This window comes from Branchiostoma belcheri, unplaced genomic scaffold (genome assembly GCF_001625305.1).
Source record: "Branchiostoma belcheri isolate BF01 breed outbred unplaced genomic scaffold, Haploidv18h27 scaffold21, whole genome shotgun sequence".
In the NCBI taxonomy this organism is placed as follows: Eukaryota; Metazoa; Chordata; class Leptocardii; order Amphioxiformes; family Branchiostomatidae; genus Branchiostoma; species Branchiostoma belcheri.
In genome coordinates, this window is record NW_017803602.1 from 3,244,846 (window position 1) to 3,264,546 (window position 19,701).

The window sequence follows — 19,701 nt, forward strand, 5'->3', positions numbered from 1 at the left end:
GCATGGACATGAAAGAAAATGTGTTGAGCCATATGCTGTTCACATGTCCAATCCTGAAGTGAACATTTCTGGTGTGACAACTCAACTCACTCAATAGAATAAAGTTTGTCAGTTTGCACGGATTACTTTTTACATTACATCCATGAAGTTTGGTATTTGAAAAAAAGGAAGATTCTGTTTTTTTGGTGTAAAAAATACACTTAAATAGGTAAAAAAAAAGATTGACTTTAAATGGAGTGAGGTTTGGGGGAATATAGTGATCTGTGGTCAGCTGTAGCATCTGTCATCTCTAACATAATACCCAGTCACCAGGACAGCGACTAGAGTCCATGACTGCCATTCCGTGGGACAATACCTCCCCATTGTTCTCCATTGTCCCTCTCCGCAGGAGGTAATTATAGGCCTAATTGTGACCATTCAGATGAAAATCTGCAGCGACAATGGGACAAATGGACAATTTTATCCCCGACAAAGCACTCAGGATCCCAGCACAACTGACCCATGAGGTACCCATAGGAGCACAGGCTACATGGAGGAAGAAAGAGGGGAGATGAAAGTAAGGAGAACAATAGGTGACGGGATAGAAAACTCAACTGTTAGGCCATAACAAGAAAATTTTATGGATGACATCCATGCATGCACTGACTTTTTTCCTCCTTCGACAATGGTTGACATGAGTGTAGTTGTAGTGATGTTTATGTTTATGTTGTAGAGCCATGAGTATAACTACATTGAGTGATACTAGGCTATAGCTATCACACTACTAGTGCCACTTACTGCACTTCTTGAATACATGAACAAAAGACTTGTTGGCTATGATAGCATGCTTGTCTTGACTTGTTACAGTGCTTGTGGCCTCAACCTTCAGGCGTCTTGTTTTTTGCTGTCCTTTTTTGCTCTCTTGCATTACATTTGGAGTTTGCATAGTATGTCATCCATAAAATTTACTTGCTGTGGCCTTATTAAGAGGAGATGATATTCTCTATCAGTGACAGCTTACGTATACAAATAACCAACATCATGTCAATATGCATTGTATTTCTTGGCCTGCTTTTATCACCCATGAAATAGTAGTAATTCAAACAAGTCCCAAATACATGTACAGCATTTCATTGAAACAGGACTACATGTATAAGGAAAAAAATGTCTATCATCACTGCTCCAGATTTTATTGAATGAACCAGTAGAGCAGTTGTACCACAAATGCTACCAAATTTGTGAAAGAGATCATAGTCTCTAAATCACCCTTGGGAGCTCATTTTTATACAATCAAAATAGACACTGATGTGTTCAAGTAAGCATAATGGGGCTAATTCAGAAAATCCATACAGTGTAAACTGGCCAACCATTATAGCCTATAGTGGTACCCATAGGAGAGACAGACACTTTCATACTCATACTGATGAATGACCGCACTAGTATATCATCATTCCAAATGAAGCCATCTTTTCAAAGTTAAAGATTTCATGCCACAGGTACACATGTGTAAAACAGGATATGTTTGCTGTAGTAAACAGTTCCCAGAGTACTGGCCCACTGTACAGGCTGTCTGCACCAGTGGCCTGGGACTGACATGGTCAGTTAAACACTTCAGATCTCATTTACTGATCCCGCCTCAGACTGACCAGCCAGTGAAAGGAACATGGCCACAGATGACTATCTCTATACACAGTCTTTTGTTGTCACCCAGGAACAATACACCACTGGTGCATATTGTTCATTTCAAAGGAAACGGTCTCACTATTTAACTGTTTAGAGGTGTTTTTATGCATGTCACAAAACCTAATAAAGCAGTTAACCTGTGAAAAAATGATTTTAAACAACAGTTGAGAGGTACTTGCACGTTTATTGCCTTTTTTCTTGAAAATGATACAGGACTTCCCAATTCTGGTTGTCTTTGGAAATGTTCTTTTCTATTTTTTTTCTCTATCATAAGCACTAGTCCTGCAAAGCTGTCAACAGAGATGACTGAAAGTTTATTATATTCCTGCCCTGTCTAATTAGGTCAATCTACAGGGACCAAAACTCAGAGGAATGCAGCTGATGAAATGGAGATGATTTACAGAACATACCATGGTGACACTAAAAACAGGTAGAAACACCGGATAAAATTAGGACAAAAAATTATCAAAGAAAGCATTTCTGCTGGAACAGCAAACTGAAACAGCAAAAGAAAAGTGTAAGTCTATACCCTGAAAAATTGTACACTTGAAGGACAAGAACCACAAAACCTGCCATTTTGAAAAGCCTTAGTTGCTTATTAGTGCACATTATATCATCCATAACCATTGTTTTTAGTCTGCATTTAGACATGCACACAGTTTGATGATGGTTTAAGTGTTGACTTGCAACTTTTTTACACTGAGTACAGTCTGCAATTTGTGTCGTGCGAGGATTAACATTTGCCAGCCTGGTAACATGATGTCTCAGTGATGAGTACAACTAGGAAACTTGTGCATGTACAGATATGACCAATTATGATGCCAACCAATAGAATAGGCCATATATCAAGTACTGGGATGATGTATTATGCCATCACATGGAACAACTGTATTTTCCATAAAGTACTCCAAAGGTGACAGTATTTCACTTTGTGTCAACCCTTGCTTGCTCTGTGTTTAGTTTTCAATGTGGTGTTGTCCTACATTAGAATCCAGGTCATTAATTCTGGCACCTTCTATGACATGTCGCTAGGTTTAACATAGCCCAGCAGTGTTTGAAGGGCACACACCCTTGCAAGACATTGTAACTATGCAGATGTTTGCTTGCCAGTTCCTTCTGACATCTGCTAGTACTTGTGTGGTGTCTGGCCTGTCCGAGATGTTTGCTGTGGCCGGGGAGGTACACTGCCAGGGAAGACAGTAAACACGTTGAGTGGACACCTCACTCTCATCCTCAAACAAATCCACAACAATCTTGGTCCTGATGGGGCACACTTACGTAAACATGGCAGCCACCTTGTATCAAAATGAACCACTGATTACAGACCAAATTTACATCACTCCTATACGTTTCAGGTATTAGATACAGCAATAGCACAATATTTGTGGAACTGTGCATTTCACAGAAACTCAGAAGAAAAACACAAGAACTGATAGTTTGGAGAATGAAGGCAGGACAAAGAAGGCAGATCTTTGTTACATCACTTATCAATTCAGCAGCAGCAGTGTTTACAGGTGCCCTGATTAGCCTTCAGGCCTGTCATGTACCCCCTGATTAATCATCAGCAAACAAGTGGCTGGGACCCAGTACAACTACTACAGGTGAGGGGGAAGAAAGGACTGCGGACATTTATTCACTTCCACCTCAAGCATACGTAGCTACTGTAAAAAACGTTTCAAGTCATAAGGTAATGGATAGGAAGTGATAAAAGGTGTAAGACCAAGACAATGCTTACCTCTCAATGTTTGCAGTACACAACTGGAAAACTGCCTTTAGGCATAACACTACAACAATACTCTTCTAAAATACTGGGCTTCCAGCATACAGGTCCCATCCAAAAGGACATCCATAACCAAAGCTGCTTTCATTTTCACCTGAGTAGAGTGAGGAAACTAGGTGTACTACAACATTGGGACCTGCTAAGGATTCCAAGCCAGAACCTTCAGACCTACCCTAACCACAAGACCACCTGGCATTTGTATGTTGATGTAAGACACAGGTTGTCTCAAGAAGAAGAGACAGGAATGGGAGAACTTGCTTCTTGCCCAGCAGTTCTATTACATTTCTAACAGACAGATTCTTTCCATAACTGCAGCTTTGGGTGCGCTCCTAACCCAGAATCAGACGAGAATGCAGGCCACATTCATGACCTATATGCCATACAGCTAGGCAACTGTATTTGGAAGAAGTCTCATTCCTCTAATCCCCTAACAATTTATTGGGTTACATGTCGAAGCACAGATCTAATTAAAAGTGGCCACTCTGTGATTTCAGCTATAGACTTCAGATTAGTTAAGGGATTACCTTGGCTTTATTGAGGCTGAGACAAATGCCGCAGCATAGATTGATTGTTCAGAGGCTAGTTGGATACAAGTGATCCTGATTGGACCAAAGAGCAGCTACATTTGAGCTGCCAACATGTGACATCAATCCAGACAAATAGGTGGTGGAACAGCTTCCCCAGATATGATTGCCACCATCCTGCATTGCCACCACACCAGCAATACATTATATACCATTCATTGTTTCACACATTCAGATAATAATCAGGAAACACATATCACAGACACAGGTCACTGAAATCAGATATTTATTCAGAAAAACAACACACATTTACACAACTGGTACAAACAAAGATGAAGCAAAGATATGAACTACAGTTAAGGTTACACAAACAAAAGTGAAATTCTTATCATGAAAATTTTCATCAGTATGAAAAAGACATTCATTTTAGCTTGTCTTCATGACATGAAAATAGAAAAAATGCACACGCAACAAACATTGTGAAAACAAAATAAACACACAGCAGCAAAAAATATGTGACAGTAAGAGTAATGTTTGGATATATCAAAAGATAAATCTTCTACACTCATATTGATCTTTTTCAAATATAGCAATTTAATCATTTCAGATCAGTGGTATAAAAATAGGCTATCTCCCATTTCTCAAATCACATGATTACACATTCAGCACATTTTTCTTTTAATACAAAACTTATGTTTGTATTAAGTGTCCCTGTGCTATCTCTAGATAATCCTTTCTAAATACCAGTATTGCAACTGTGTTGGATTAATTTTTGGTCCCTTTCCAACCACCACTGGATGGTTCTACTTGTTTTCCTCCTATTGACACACATCCCTTATTCTGAGAAGACAGCAGTATTGCCTCAAGGCCCTGTATCATAATCAGCCCTGACTGCCCATGCAAGTGTGTGCTCTGACCTGCCTGACTCTTTGCCCTGTACTACTTGAGCTCTGCCCTGCCTAGCTTGGCCCTACTTCACCTCGTTTGCCCTGTTGTGGTGGTTTGGGATCTGTTTTTGAGCCAGACAGAATGGGATCTTTGGCTCTGGACTTAGCCCTCCAGGCAGTACCAGAGGAAAACACAGGCTGCTCCCAGCTGGGGCCCATTACATCGCTGACAAGTGGATTTGGACTCATACCCTCAGAACTCTGGCTTGAACCAGACCCCTCCATAGGGTACCTGGTCAAGCCTGTAACCTTGGACAAAGGCAATCCACCTGCCGGGAACGATACATCCTGGTTATCCCTGTGCCTAGACCACATGCCCTCACCGCCTTTCCTCTGTTGCACGCTGGCAGGCTGGAAAGGATGGGACCTGAGGTAGGGCTTACGTTCAACAGGGTCCCTTTTTGGATGGGATGTTTGCTTCTCTGAGAAACCAGCATGACTTCTCTTAATTTCTACTCTGTGACTTGCAGCATCCTGACCCTGGGGACTTGTAGACGAAGCAACATTTCTAAGGAATGATGGTCTTCTTGTGGACGGAATCTGAGTCTTGGAAGACGTTACAGATTTACTGGACGGCAGCTCCCTGGAACTCCAAAGTGATGCGACTGATGCAACAGACTGTGTGTCTGAAGATGTGGAGGGCCTCTTACTTGGTGGGACAGGAACCATGGGTCGACTCCCACCCTGTAATTAGAAAGAAACCAATTGAATTGACAACCTTTCAGCCAAATGATAGACTCAATATATCAATTAAGGGCTGTTCCAATTTTGTGGCAAATTCAGGCCTCAAAAATAGCTTGGATGTCAACCATGTACATGACCTTTAGTAAGCAGGTCTGACAGTTGCTGTAAAAGATTAGCTTGAGAACTGCTAGTCTGAGTGAAGGGATGTGACAGCTGATGTCAGAAGTTAACAGTAAGGTCAGGGGACCAGGGCTAGTTAGTAAGCCTCTAGCTCTAGCCACCACCTGGCATCCAGCAGACGTCAGGAGTACTGCCTTCAGGCAATGCACTGGCAAACGTCTTTTACTGTTGGCCATGTTATCCATCAAAATGGGACCTTTGACAAAGAGATGTGCTGTTTTATTGGAAGAGATGCATCTGAATCAAGGTGGATAGATACAGTAGCTCTGCAATATGTTATTGTTCTGGTCTATTCAACATTTCTGGTCTATTCAACAGAATAAGACAGAGATGCAAGGAGATGTACTATTCCATCATTCTGACAGCAAGAAAGAGAGGAAGAGACAACACAGCAACAATTTGTAGAGTGAATACTAGTAGCTTGGTTGAGAACATTCAACACTCAGAATATAAATGACCAAATTTAAACTCATCACATTAAAGATACAAAAATACAAGATAATGTGGCACAATGAGCACATTTCACTTGGTTGGTACAAAGGGCATTACATAATGTCCTTGGTTATTATGACATGTTTTAACATCTAAGGCACTAACCTGTCTAGACACTTCCTCCCGTGTCCTAGCCTGCCTGGGTCTGGCCTGAGTCTTGGGCCTGGGTGGTGGGTGCACAGCCCTCTGATGGCTTGCAGGCAGATTGACGAACCCAAAGTTTGTCACCATGACTTTGTGAGGCTTGTCTGTGTGATGTTCCTGGGTTTGTGGCCTCGGTACATATTTGGTGCTACGATTTGTTGAACCCGACATAAAAGTTCTGGACCTTGGAAGGTACTGCCTGCCTTCTGATTGGCTTGGAGGCTTTGAGGGCATGACTGGGATTTTTGCTCCCTTGTGAAGGTTACCAATGCTATGTTCTGTGCCAGGACTTAAATTGACATTATCCTTTCTGTCTAACACTACAGGTGAGGACTCCAAGGAAGTGGTAGATGTACCTGTCCCACTACTAATTCCTTCATCCACAGACATAGATACATCCTCTGGGTGCATCTCTAAGTCTTCCAGAACTGGAGGGTCTTGGAAGTCAGTGGATGGCTGAGCAGTTTGTGGCACAGTCCTGTCTCCTGTAGAAATTGATGGCTGTGTGATGGCACCTGTTGGCTTTGTGGATCTGGACGGACTTTTGGTTGAAATTCTTCTTTCTTTCTCTGATGGCTCTTGCATAGGACTGTCATATCCTTCCTCCTTGGACAAGGGGAGACTATCTGTTGACATACTGATTTCATTTTTACATAATTCTTTACTGGTATCAACAACTTTTCCCCTCATCTTGCCCATTTCGTTACGCTTGTCATCAAACATTGTTACTTCAGAATTACATTTGGCATCATGACTGACAGCAGTCATGGACTCATCATCATCATCTTCATAATCATCTTCATACAAGTCGTGGAGTTCATCCTCCTCTCCATCATCTGCCTCATAGTCATCATCATCATAGACAAACCTGTCATCATTGTCTTCTGATGTCAGGTCTTCCTGGGTTTCCTCCACAAAGGCTTCCATTGGTTCACTTTGTCTAAGATGTTCCTGTGAGACAAAGAAGATTTCTGTCAAAGGACATAGATGTACAAAAAAGTCATTACATTTCCAAGCATAGGGAGAATACAAGACCTATCCCCCTATTGGCTAGTCTTGTGTGTTTACTGTCCATCCATAGGGTTGGTTAATTATGATTGACAGTGGAGATTGCCTGTGGGAACAAATTATTGACCAGGACTGTCTGAGCTTGAGCAGGGCAGGTGCAACAGATTTTTTTGTTAATCCACAACAGTGGTTTCAAACTTGACAATAGAATGGTTTGTTCCAGAATTCTACCTTTCCTTGGAAAATGCCTCCTTCTGCATTTAACATACATGTAGATGGAAAATTGTCAAAATAAAAAGTCTTAACCAAATTTATCATACTGTAGATGAGACATAAAACAGCGTAAACACTATCCATTGATACTGACTTAAGTGCAAACAAGGACTTCAATCATGCATAAACTATGAAAGAACAATCATGCGTACTGTTGGGACGGCCTCATCTGGCTTTTTGGCCTTGGGGCTTGGCTCCGGGGTGGCTGCATAAAACTCTGCCAGGCTAATCTTGGTCCGCTCCCTCTCCAAGTGCTTCTCCATAGCTACTTTTGACGTCACGTTCTGACAACACAAAGATTAACAAACTTATGCCGACTTTAGACTGACGACAGTATACGATCGCACGACAATCGTTGTGGGCGACGGCTGACTTTAGACACATGACCAGGAAGTGTGACGGACACCCGCAGCGCAGGAGGGCACGCCGCGCGCCAATTCAAAATGGCGAGAGAACCCCTTTTTTTCGGCATGCTGCAGAAGATTGCTTTTAATCTGCTTTTAACTCGTTGTTCTGTGGATGAGACTCCTAGTTTGTGCCCAGCAAAGAAGGGGTATGAGGCACATGTACCGAGCGGGGAAATATACTCCGGGTTTGAACCCGGCGTTCAGTGCTGCCGTCGGCCTGGCTATATTGGCCGGGAAATGTGGATCGGCAGATCGGTTCGTACCGGAGAAGTAGCGATTGGTGGCTGGGGATTGTACTAGACACGTATGACGATATAAAGTCTTTGGTTTGATGGCATTTAATAATACTGGCGATGTGCTTGGACATGAAATAACGCCTGCAGGCTTATTTGCATAAGGCCAATGACCTCCCACTTCCTTCGCCGGCGACGGTTCACTTTAGACGGTGGAAAATCCTCCTCGGACCCCCCGCTGAAGGATCGCACGACAGGGTCCGAGGTGGTAGTGACGACGATTCGAGGATTACCGTCGTGCGACTATTTTGATCGTCTTTAGACGGTTGTAAAATACCGTCGCCGGCAACATCTTGACGATAAACATTCGTACGACTATTTAACCGTCGTCAGTCTAAAGTGCCCCTTACTCTGGAGACCTGCTTCAGCTGCTTGTAACCTTTAATATCAACATCTCACATGAAAAGCCTTTCAAGTATAAAGGTAGGCTTTCTGTTCTTACAGCTTGATGATTGGATGTTGTTAAACACCCTGTAAGCTGATAAAGTATGCAATATGACAGAACGTATCCAGGGTCTTTGAAATCTGAAGCAGGTACTAGACTTGGGAAAGAGAACACACGTAACATTGACTGACCTGGGAAGGAGAGCTGATTGGGTCACATGACCAGGCTATGGAGGTGCTCCCTCCTTCAGCAACAGACTCAAGGTCTTCTGAGTCAGAGAGGTCACTTAGGTCACTGGCTTTGCTGTCTCTCTGCCAATCTTCATATTGTCGGGGGAAAGACAAAAATGGTTGTATGAATAGGCTAAATCTTGCCCATACACTGAAGCTTCAATGCGTAATGTAATTTCTCTCTTTGCCTAATAGATGTTTGAATTGATGGTACCACTGCCTCTCCACTCAGGAAGGGCAAAGGGGACAAGTGATGTGCCCTTCTCTTTCAGTCTTTTGGAAAGGCCACTGCTGTCATGCGGCAACTACAAGTTGATTTACTCACAACTATGCAGGCTCTCCCCGGAGGAATGCAGTTCCAGTATGCTCCCTGCACTCTGAAGCGTGATCAAAAGTGCTGTGTGCATTTCAAATCAGCCAAGTGCAGGTGTGCATTCCCTCTTCCCACATTTAATAACATCTCTTGCAAGGAGAGGTGGCCATGGTGGCACCTACTCCTTCTTCTGACGTTTCTACTTCAAAGAACATGTTAATTACAAAAACACATTTCACCCTGTAAAAATTATGTGTGTCTGTAATTGACTTTGGTGCTCGACTCTGCCTTGACTCTTGACCTGCGTGCATAGGCAGGCAATAAGCTGGCTGCTACCAGTGTGCATTTCAGTGTGAAACTGCTTCAATATTGTCTGATTTGCTGCATGTCATTGGACTTGCCACTGCATCAAATGCTGCTAATGCCCTGCTTGGAAATTTCTTGAGCACTATGCCTTACATGTGTAGAACTTGCAAGTGCATAGAATGATGGTAGAAATCCTTCCCTCTGTCTTCTCTAGAACTTAAATTTGCTACTTTCTTTTCTTTAGGCAGCCAGAAAGGGAATTATAAGTATATATATATATATAATAGAGAGACATAAAAACAAAAATGGCATCTCAATTTGAAGTCTGCCAATATGTTACTTCCTTCGCTGGGGTGACTTTAAAGAAGCAAGTTTGTCCCTAATGTTTTCAGTTATAATTGAACTTTTTCCAAGTGAGGCTAATGCTTCCTACGCAGAAGAGCATGCATGCACATCAATTCCTACCATCCCCTTAACTAATACAGATGATGTAGTTGCCTGGTACAATGCCGGGCCAGCATGAACTTCTGACCGTATCGCTTTACAATCATGTTGATGCGATATCAAGGGTTTAGCCAAAAATCGAGCCAAATGCGCCCCTCCTTTCCCACTAATGACAATGAATTACGCAAAGTAAATGATTAAAGGTGATCTGGATTCTAAAAGCCCCCAGATCAGATGGGAAGCGAGCACAGCGCCTCCATGCATATAGGTGGAGTCATTAGTGTAATCCGGTGCCATGGCCAATGTGATATGTGCAGGAATGTTGCTTAGTAAGATTGATTACAGGAAAATGGGTTTATTTCATAAAGGCACCCGGGTGAATGGGGTCGCAGGTATGAAGAATGGCTTTGGAATAACACCTGTGTGCCTCAATCTCCGCAATATTCCACTTGCCCTCATCTTCAAGTACATAAATCAATGCTTTAAGTCACTCCATGAGGGCCACACCCCCTTTTCTTCCTAAAGCGATAGATCCTGTCGTGATGACAACAGTTCTTACGCTTGTTCTTCTTTCTTATACCCGTGGCACTGTACTGCCTAACTCAGCCTACACAAGTGGTTCTCCCCTCCCCTGACTCATTTCCTCCCACAGGCAGGGGAGCAGGCAGAGTTCAAGGCTGTGACAGAGGACGAACCTGGCCTCCCAGTGAGAGCTGCGGCGTGCCAAGCCCCGCACACGATCCTGCGCACACAGACACCTCCTGTGTGAACCCTGTGTGGACTGTAGATCCGGTGGGTGGCTGCTTGGTCAGGAAGGATGATGTGACTGTTCTTCCCCCACATGTACAGTTCACCCAACTCTAGAACATCCAGGAAAAAAAAGACAGAGAAATAAAAATGGGGGGTTTCTTTACTGCAAGGAAACGTTTGCATGTTTAAGTTGTATTGTATAGAAAAGATTAATGCACATGAACTCTATGTATTTCAGTTACTTTTCAGCCTTAAACTATATAACAGGTGACAGAACCTTTAAGAAGTACCTTGTATGTGGATAAAGTATTAAATCATAGCTACACAGAGTACACAATGAAAAGGATTCTGTTTCAGAATTCTATAAACCTTATTCATTGTAAATTACCTTTTTTAAAATCTTACAGGTAACATTGGGCTAATTTGCAAGACAAAAAGTCAGTGTCAGGAGACAGGAATTAAAAAAGGGTCTGCCACAGGTTATATTTAAAAAAACAACAAGACAGGTAACTGCCTCGAGAATCGATCTAAATCAAGTCCTGCTCATGACAGAGTACGGAGTTTATACCCGGCAATACTGAGGCCCATTTTGCTGAAACCTGGGGCTTTAAACCATAGAGGCCGTCAATAGCGGGGAAGTCATCTCCCTTTGGCGGATTAAGCTTGGTTAACCTGGCGGTCTGGAAGATGTATGGGACATAATGCTGCCTTCAGATGGTAGGGTACATACTGCATGGTACATTGGGTATATGGATCTTATTCCCCCTTGTCGATGAATGTAGATCAGAATTAGCCACCTCACATCACCAGAACTCTGTTAGATCAGAGTTAATATCACTGCAAATTGTTGCTGGACAGGGTTCCTTCATAAATATTAAAGACCAAATCAATGCGGCTAAAATTGCATGCCTCCATATTACAAAAATATTAATAACCCCAGCAGAGAATTGCTTCTTAGCACAGTGATATTCATACATGAGGCATTGGATGCGCCGAATTAATGGTAATCCTACCATAAAGGTGGAGTCAAAAGGATGCGGATGAAACTTTTATTTGTGTAGAAAGGTATAAGGCGGCGAATCCGTCCCGGGTCGGATAATTTCAAGCCACCATGCATGTACATGAAGTGGCAGCAAGACAAATCAAGTGCAGAGCATTCAGAGGGAAGGCGGAAAATCTGTCCCACTTACAGGAGCAATAGGGCTAATAAGGAAATCTCTCCACAGAACACATTAGCAGCCGCACTGTCTTACCGATCCAGGGACTCTAACTCAGACCCGCTCCCCAACACACCACATGCTAATGTCATTAGTCTGTAGAGTAAATTTTAGGTGCAGTTGATTAATTCTTCCTGGGGAAATGAAATCCGCACAATTCGTGGGCGAATGAGGGGACCCTAATACACAACTGTGGATGAGATTACAGGGAAAGGGCCAGACCAAAGTCCCAATAAACCAAATGAGGAAATAGGCCCTCAGCTATCAAGGGAAATAAAACTGACATCACAGACATGTCGTGGGGTATCTCTGCCAATTGAGAACAAAGCGTTCTCTGTCCTCTACCAGTGCAGGGATTGGCAGAGGATGAAAGGGCTTGACAAAGTCAGGCTGCAGGTCAATAAGTACAGCTTAATTTAATGCTGGAGTTTTGAACTTTGATTAGGGATGGCCTCTGTAGAGTTGAGGGAACAGCACCCACAATGGGTATCAGGCTCTGATGTGGTTATATTGAAGATAATGAGAGTGGAGGATGGTGCAGGTTGTGGCTTGTGAAGTCAGATGTCAGCCGTGAAGCCACATAGTGTCACTGACAGGTAGCCCAATGACATGTCAGGAGAAGATGGATGGTGCAATGACATTAGCATCACAAACTAGGCAGAGACAAATGTCCCCAGGCAACAGGGCAGAACCAAATGTCAGGAGACAAGTCACTGAATGTCACCTCTCTCATATCTAACCTGTGTGGACAGTATTGGTGGGGTTTTGGGTCTTCGGATAGATCTAGTAGAGAGTTACTTAAATGCACTGGAAACTTCTGTGGCAAAATAGTACAGTTTTATGCAAGTCACCATCATACTAGAATATGTATGTGCTTGGAAAATGTGTCATGCTGAACAATGAAAAAAGGAGAGACATGTTTGCAAAAATGAAATATTTGCTTTTCTTTCTTCTTTCTTCAACATTTTTAAACAAAAACAGCTGGAAGGACAAATGCCATACAAGCATGGTGTGCTTGCAATGTTCTATTTTTGAACTACTGATAACAAAGGTTGATAACATTATGTCGAACAATTTTATGCATGTATCGTCAGGACATAAAAGTACATCTCAACATACAACTTTTCCCAAATGGTTTCTAAAGAGACAGATTCTTCTGTGAGACAAGCTTTACAGTATTCTCATCTGTTCACCCTTTCTGAAGGGGATACAACTTGTAAGAGCCACTACTCCACAGAAGGCAACAGAAACCGTAAGGTCATTTCAGAGAACAAATTATACCTGACATTGCCACTTAAAAATAATATGAGTCTGCTTTTGAACAACACACCACCCCTGCATTGGGAAAAAATTTGATTAAGTCTGTTCGGCTATACTTGGATGTTCATCTTTTTCCTGTTTATGATCCAGAGCCATTATGGGGGTTTTGGTAATTTGAACTAGTAGGATGAAGTTGAATGGATGTGGAAATGCAGGAAGACAGCGTAAGGTCAGACTTATTAGAGAAGACTAATGACAAGCCACCGACAGTCTTTCTGGCTGTAAAAGGAGACAGTGGAGACCTTTCCAACATCGCTGACACTAACTTCTCCTGTTGGAACAGTCCATGGTGGGGGGGGGGCAGCACATGAACACTTGCAGATAACTACCATGGTTGTATTGGTTATTGGTCAATGGTATTTCTAGGGGTCACAAGTCAACATTTTTACGATACCGGTATGCTTCAATGAAAATCAAGTTTCCAATATTAATCCTGTGAAAATTTGCTTCCACATAAGGAAGCAGTTGGCTGCTGTAACAGAAATCTAGCAAGGCTTTGCCTCAGCTGCATCAATGTCTTTATCCCTCCTTGAAAGTTGGAAAGATCCTTTATCTTGGACCTTTGATGAAATTTTCAACACTTGCAAGGCCTGGAAAATGATTATACAGATCTGTGCAAATCCTATAGTTAACAGTTGGAATCAGCAATATACCAATTATAACAAGTAATCATTTTGAGACAGAAAATGTGATAATCCCATCTGAAAGCAAAGCATGTTTGGGCCTGCTGGAAGAGGTGATAAAAATGTTGGGAAAAGGTCACATTTCTTGTCCTTGATTGAGTTAATTCCATCTCTTGCCTGCCACACTTGCCTCATAATAATAGATCCCTGGCAGCTCAGGCTTCACTGTAGGCACAAGGCCAAGAGGGGAAGAAAGGTTAGTTGTCGTCTGGATTATGGGATAATTAAGGTTCCATGGTCCACGCCAAGCCCCATCTCGCCTAATGCTTCAGGATGTCAGCTGAAGTGGAAGGTGTCTGGCAGCAAGGGAGAACTGGAAAGGTCGCAGGTCAAGAGGAGAGGGAGTCAGGTGGAAGGGAAACCTGTTGAAGATTTGGGTTGTGATGATGTGGTGAGGTAGAGAAGCGCAATGCTTCCCCATGTAACTAGGAAAACAAGAACCTAAAAGGAATAAAGCCATTTTAACCTTTTCCTTGCTGTCTACACCTGTGGTCAATGCAAATTTGGTGCCAAAAGGCTACTTCAGCAGGGAGGAGGTTAAAGAATGAGTCAAAGGGGGAATGGTAGTAGTGCAATATAGATCCAGGATTTCTTATATTGTTTGGTATCCTTGGTCAATCTGACTCATCCCTCTCTCTCCAATGACTCAAACTGATTCTCTCAAGTGTCTGTAAGAAAGACTTGCTGTGTGAATGGAAGTTGTCCATGTTTATGAGAGTGTCAAATAGAAATCTCACTGAGCTGCAGGAACTGGCCAGGAGGTTAAGAACAAGATCTACAGGAGATTACGAAGAGTAAATAACACACACGAACACAGCACTCAACTTCAACAACAGGAGGCAGCTTTAGACTGCTTGAACCAAAAAAAAAGTCCAAGTCCAAGCCCAATTAAAGTCCAAGTCTAAGTGCAATACCTGTAAGTGCAGCACTGTAACTCTCTCCACATGAAATCTGCACAACTCTGCCCCTCAGAACATCATGCCTGATCCGGGTGGGCTCACTCAGGAACATAACTTCTTCACCATGTCCCAGCTGGCCCTGCAAAAAAAGGGGGCATTAGGATTAGATGTTCTTACTTTTGTAAGTTACCATGATGGGAATGATTTTTTAAAGATAGGAAATGCTTATAATGTAAAGTCCCACATCAAATTAGTGCATTTGATTTAGAGTTTGCAGAAGATATCATATATAAAATTAATTTACTGGGGCCTAATAACAGCAACATTCATGTAAGGGCTGGAGGACTTATCATCATTATCATGTCAGGCTACTTGCTTCTCCAAGCGTCTTGGTCTTCAAAGAACCACTATATTCCAAAATCAGGCAATGTACTGACAAGGATTGAATTACATAACCAATTTCAATAGTGACAAAGGTTTTACAGAATGGGTATATGTACACACTAATGTTAGTAATGTACATAATCATCTGCCAGCCTGCATAACCTAATGTGCACATCCCAATCATGTACTGACACTACGTTCTTTCAGAAATTATACCAATTATGTTTTTCCACTGATACGCTATAATAAGGAAGCACTACAAAGATGCAGGTATTAGGATAGAGGCAGCACAAGGCTGCAGCTGCTTTCCAATCTTGTTGAGAGTTGGCATATGTCAACAGATTGACACCATTACAACTTCGATGGAAACATGACATACTGTACTCCCCATCTTTTCTTGGCAATAATTCCCCTACAAGTGCACTTACTGGGAGCCATTAGAGAACGTCCATCAGGCTGAAGTAATTCAATCTATGACCAGGCATCAACATTATGAAGCCCACTTCTAACAATGACAGGATTTAATCTGATAGTCCCTGGGTAAAAATGGAGCAAAGACTAGCGAAAGAACTCTAAGATAGCCAACTCCCGTCTATGACAAAGACACCAATAGTAGAACTTGGAAGATATATTTAAGACAGAGACTTAAAAGACTTCAGACGAATATAGACATTCTGGATAAGCATTGTATCTGAAGACCTTGGGCACTATTCATAATAGATCCCATTCAGCAAAGACAGAAACCACTACAGAAAGGGTTGGATACAGTAAGTCTTCCAGCATGGATGCATGTTGTACCTAAACCATGTGCACTTGACATGGTCTGAGTTTAATGAAAATGCTGAGAACCTGATTTTGGACATTTTGGGGTATACAAACAAGAAACTAAGTTCTGGCTATAGCAGGTTAAACCTGGCCAACCTTAATCAGATCTAAGAGAGCTTGTGACCTTTGTAAGAGGCCTGTGTTCCAGACCTCCTAACAGGCATGAACTACAGTTGACTCGTGAAAGAATAGATTTGAAGTGGCCTTGCCAAGAGTATTGGGATAAGGAATGGAAAGTTTATGTTCCCTCAAAGCCACTAAGTTGCCTCCCTTGTTCAATGTCAAGGGAGATGGAACATCTTCAGAGTAAGCGTTCAATGTCATTTGGGCAATAGCATTTTATGGAGCCCACTCACTTCCCTACATCTATCTTTGTCACTTTCCTTTCAGCAATCTGCCTTTAACAAGCATCCTTTCATTAGCAGTTCCCTGGTCCAAATGCATACCTTAAGACATATTGGTAGAAGAGGGTGCACTTGATATTACCACATCGGCAATTCCCCAGGAGAGTACCATTAAGGTTGGGAGGAATTAGGCACACTGTCCTCCAAATGAATGGATTACAAGAAAGCAAGGTCCTGGAGGGAGTGATGACTTCACACAGTGTCTCCAGATTGTGGTGTTGAATGGAACAATTATAGAAAACAGGAGCCAGTGTGAAGCTGATTAAGACTAGGTGCTGACAGAAAGCCTCATACATCAAAAGTTCTGAAAAGAGTGCCCTAAAAGAAAAAGGGTTCAAATGCGATCCCAATGCAAATGCAGTGCTAACTTCTGGGGTCAATAAACTTTGGTCCAAAGATGGGTTCATAGCAGAGTGAAGGTTGAGCCAATACAACCAGCTAAGTGCCTTGGAACCAAATGCTTCAGAATGTAAGTCACCTTTTACACTACTTGTTTTTTGTATTCCACATCAGATATTTCTTATCTACACCCACGAAACGAAAGAAACACACTTAAGAAGCCATTAAGGTGGCAGAAGAAGACAACCAAGAATTCCCTACACAGTTGAACTCAACTGAACCTTTTTCCAAGGACAGATAAATTATGGCTCTGTTGTGAAAGGACTCCTTTTGGAATATTGGACCTGGTTCGGACAAGGAGTTCCCTTGTGTGGCTAAGTTACCTCTCTTGTCTGATGTCAGATGAAGAAGATTAACATCTTATTGGCCCCAAGAAATGGCACTGATGGCCAAGTGCCAAACTGGAGTACCTACTCTCACCATACACATAGAACTCGGCTGTAAAACAAACATGCACTGCAAGGCTAAAGTCATAATTCCTGTGACATGGCTATTTTGCACGTAGACGCTAAACCGTTAGAAATACATTTTTTTCAAGTATGGAATTTACTATTTCTCCTGAATAGAAAAACTATAGTAACCCCATGGATTTTCACCCAAGCAGAGTAATCACAACATATTGTTTAACCTGTGAATCTATAACAAGGGGCTTTAACCCATGATACAATAATGTAGACTTATCACACTGACATAACACAGATTAAAACATTCTTCATACCTACCTCCTTCAGCAGTCTCCTTACCACTGCCATGTATCCACCTCAGCTTGGTTGACTAGAATAAAAATGATAAAGTTCCTCCTGTCTCTAAACCCCAGTGAAGCCATCACTCCTCTGTCTGCTGAGAACAATTGAGCTTCATTCTATGCAAAGAGCATCTGCTACCTGTTAATCAGTCTAATTAGGGCTTTTAATTTTGCCTGATAGGGCTTTTAATTTCCTCTGAACGGCTTGTAAAGCATGGCAAAGGAAAAATCCCTCATTGCTCATTTTTCACGGCTGATTGGAGAAGCTTGCATGTTCAGGATGTTGTACATCCTTTAATTGAACAGCAGCAAAAACACTTTTCTTGACAGGAGGGGGGGGGTGTCTGACAGAGACTGATGTACTGACTGCACACACTTTTGGATCCAATATTCATCCAAGGAAGAATGTCTTTATCTTCTGCTTCCTCTCTCTTCCTGCTCCCTGTGGAACTTGCCAAGCCTTCTGAGAACAATTAGCATCATTTGCTGTTAATTATATCATACCTAATTTGGGCTATCAATCAATTTCCAATTACACACTTGAAAGGACAGAATAGATAGGGAAACTGCTGCCTCTTCTCTACCCCGGGAAGTCATGTTATGGTAAACAATGCTGTGAATGACTCCAGGAAATAAAAACGTACGATGATCACTGATTGATATGCACGTACTGAAGCTCCTAAATAATCCAATCCTTCATTTTTACTAACAGAACACTGGAAGACAAGCAATGATGTCTGGCGTACACAGAGTAATGGTAAAAGTAAAACTGCCCTAGCATTTGTCAGCACTGATACTTACATGCAGTAACAAGCATGTTTTCTGGTCCCCCCCCTTGGACATGATATCTTTGAGGCTACTGTTACAAGACAAGGAGACTTTTATACCCAATGAGTAGCTGTGATGATACCATGTCATCATTGTAAAAGACCCTGTCTATACTGAGTTCTTTATAAGGGTAGAGAGAGATACCATTACCACATTGGCAGTGATCTGCACCTTGAACTTGGCCTTTCTTCTTGACTATACATCTTTATCATCCTTGACCTTATGACTTGTCTTCCTTTGCCTCCATGTTGCCTCTGTACCCCTACATCCCTTTTAACCTCACCCCAGGCAGCAAGTGTTTCCTGACCCCTTCTTCAAATTGAATCTGCTTCAACTTGGGCCCTGATCTTCTGCCAGCTGCATTACAGGCATGGAAGGCTTGAAACACTGGGTGCATAAAGCACTTTTGTGCATCCAAAATGTGCTCGTAAATTTTGACTGTAGGTGCAATGGTGCTCATTTATATTTTTGTCAGAAAAAACAATAAAACTTTTGTTGTATTACTTGTTTAGAATTAGGTATAGAATACAGAATTAAGTTAGGCAGGTAGGGTAGTAAGTAAGTTTTGCTAACATTCTCCTCTTTCTATTTTTCTCTCTTTCTGTGCATCTGAATTTTTAGGGTAGGTCCACTACTGTACCAATCCCCCAAAATATGTCTATGCCTGAGCTGGCAACAAAGAATAACTATCATGGTTCATATCTATTTATTTCATGGTTCATATTTATTTATTTCAACACCAAAAGCAAACCTTGCAGCAGGGATGAGAATCCCTGAATTGAAAGAGTTTGCGTACAGAAAAAAAAGTTACAATAGGCAAAACAAACACTATATACACACCCTCATATACAGTATAATACATAAAGAATTTGTACCAAGCAAAAAACTATATACAGATGAGGTTTAGGAAAAATAAAACTAGTGATACGTCAGTTCTTTGTTGTATAGGGCTATGGAGTCATTACATAAAATAATGTGTATAACACAATAGCAGGAACGTAACTTTTCAAATGACAATCAAACTTTCAAAGTCAATGAAAATTTCCTACATTCGCATGAAACTTAGCAGTTTTATTTGAGCCATTTCACAACTCAGCCATCCAGTCTAACACGTACCAGTCCTATATTTCTGGACACTTCTAACAAATAACAAGTAATAAACAATTTACTCAGAG

The 19,701-nt window shown here is 41.9% G+C and overlaps 1 protein-coding gene across 1 annotated transcript in view; it reads right to left on the reverse strand.

The window, feature by feature from the left end:
- Positions 1–4,239: 4,239 nt before the first annotated feature.
- Positions 4,240–19,701, reverse strand: part of LOC109469817 (X-linked retinitis pigmentosa GTPase regulator-like) — an 84,859-nt gene continuing 69,397 nt past the window's right edge. Inside the window, exons 11-16 of the mRNA XM_019768528.1 lie at positions 14,957–15,080; positions 10,768–10,932; positions 8,971–9,098; positions 7,847–7,978; positions 6,375–7,364; positions 4,240–5,597 (exon numbers count right to left, since the gene is read on the reverse strand). Of these exons, the coding sequence (XP_019624087.1) occupies positions 4,926–5,597; positions 6,375–7,364; positions 7,847–7,978; positions 8,971–9,098; positions 10,768–10,932; positions 14,957–15,080 (2,211 nt within the window). The 3' untranslated portion in view covers positions 4,240–4,925. The remainder of the gene's footprint in view (positions 5,598–6,374; positions 7,365–7,846; positions 7,979–8,970; positions 9,099–10,767; positions 10,933–14,956; positions 15,081–19,701) is intronic.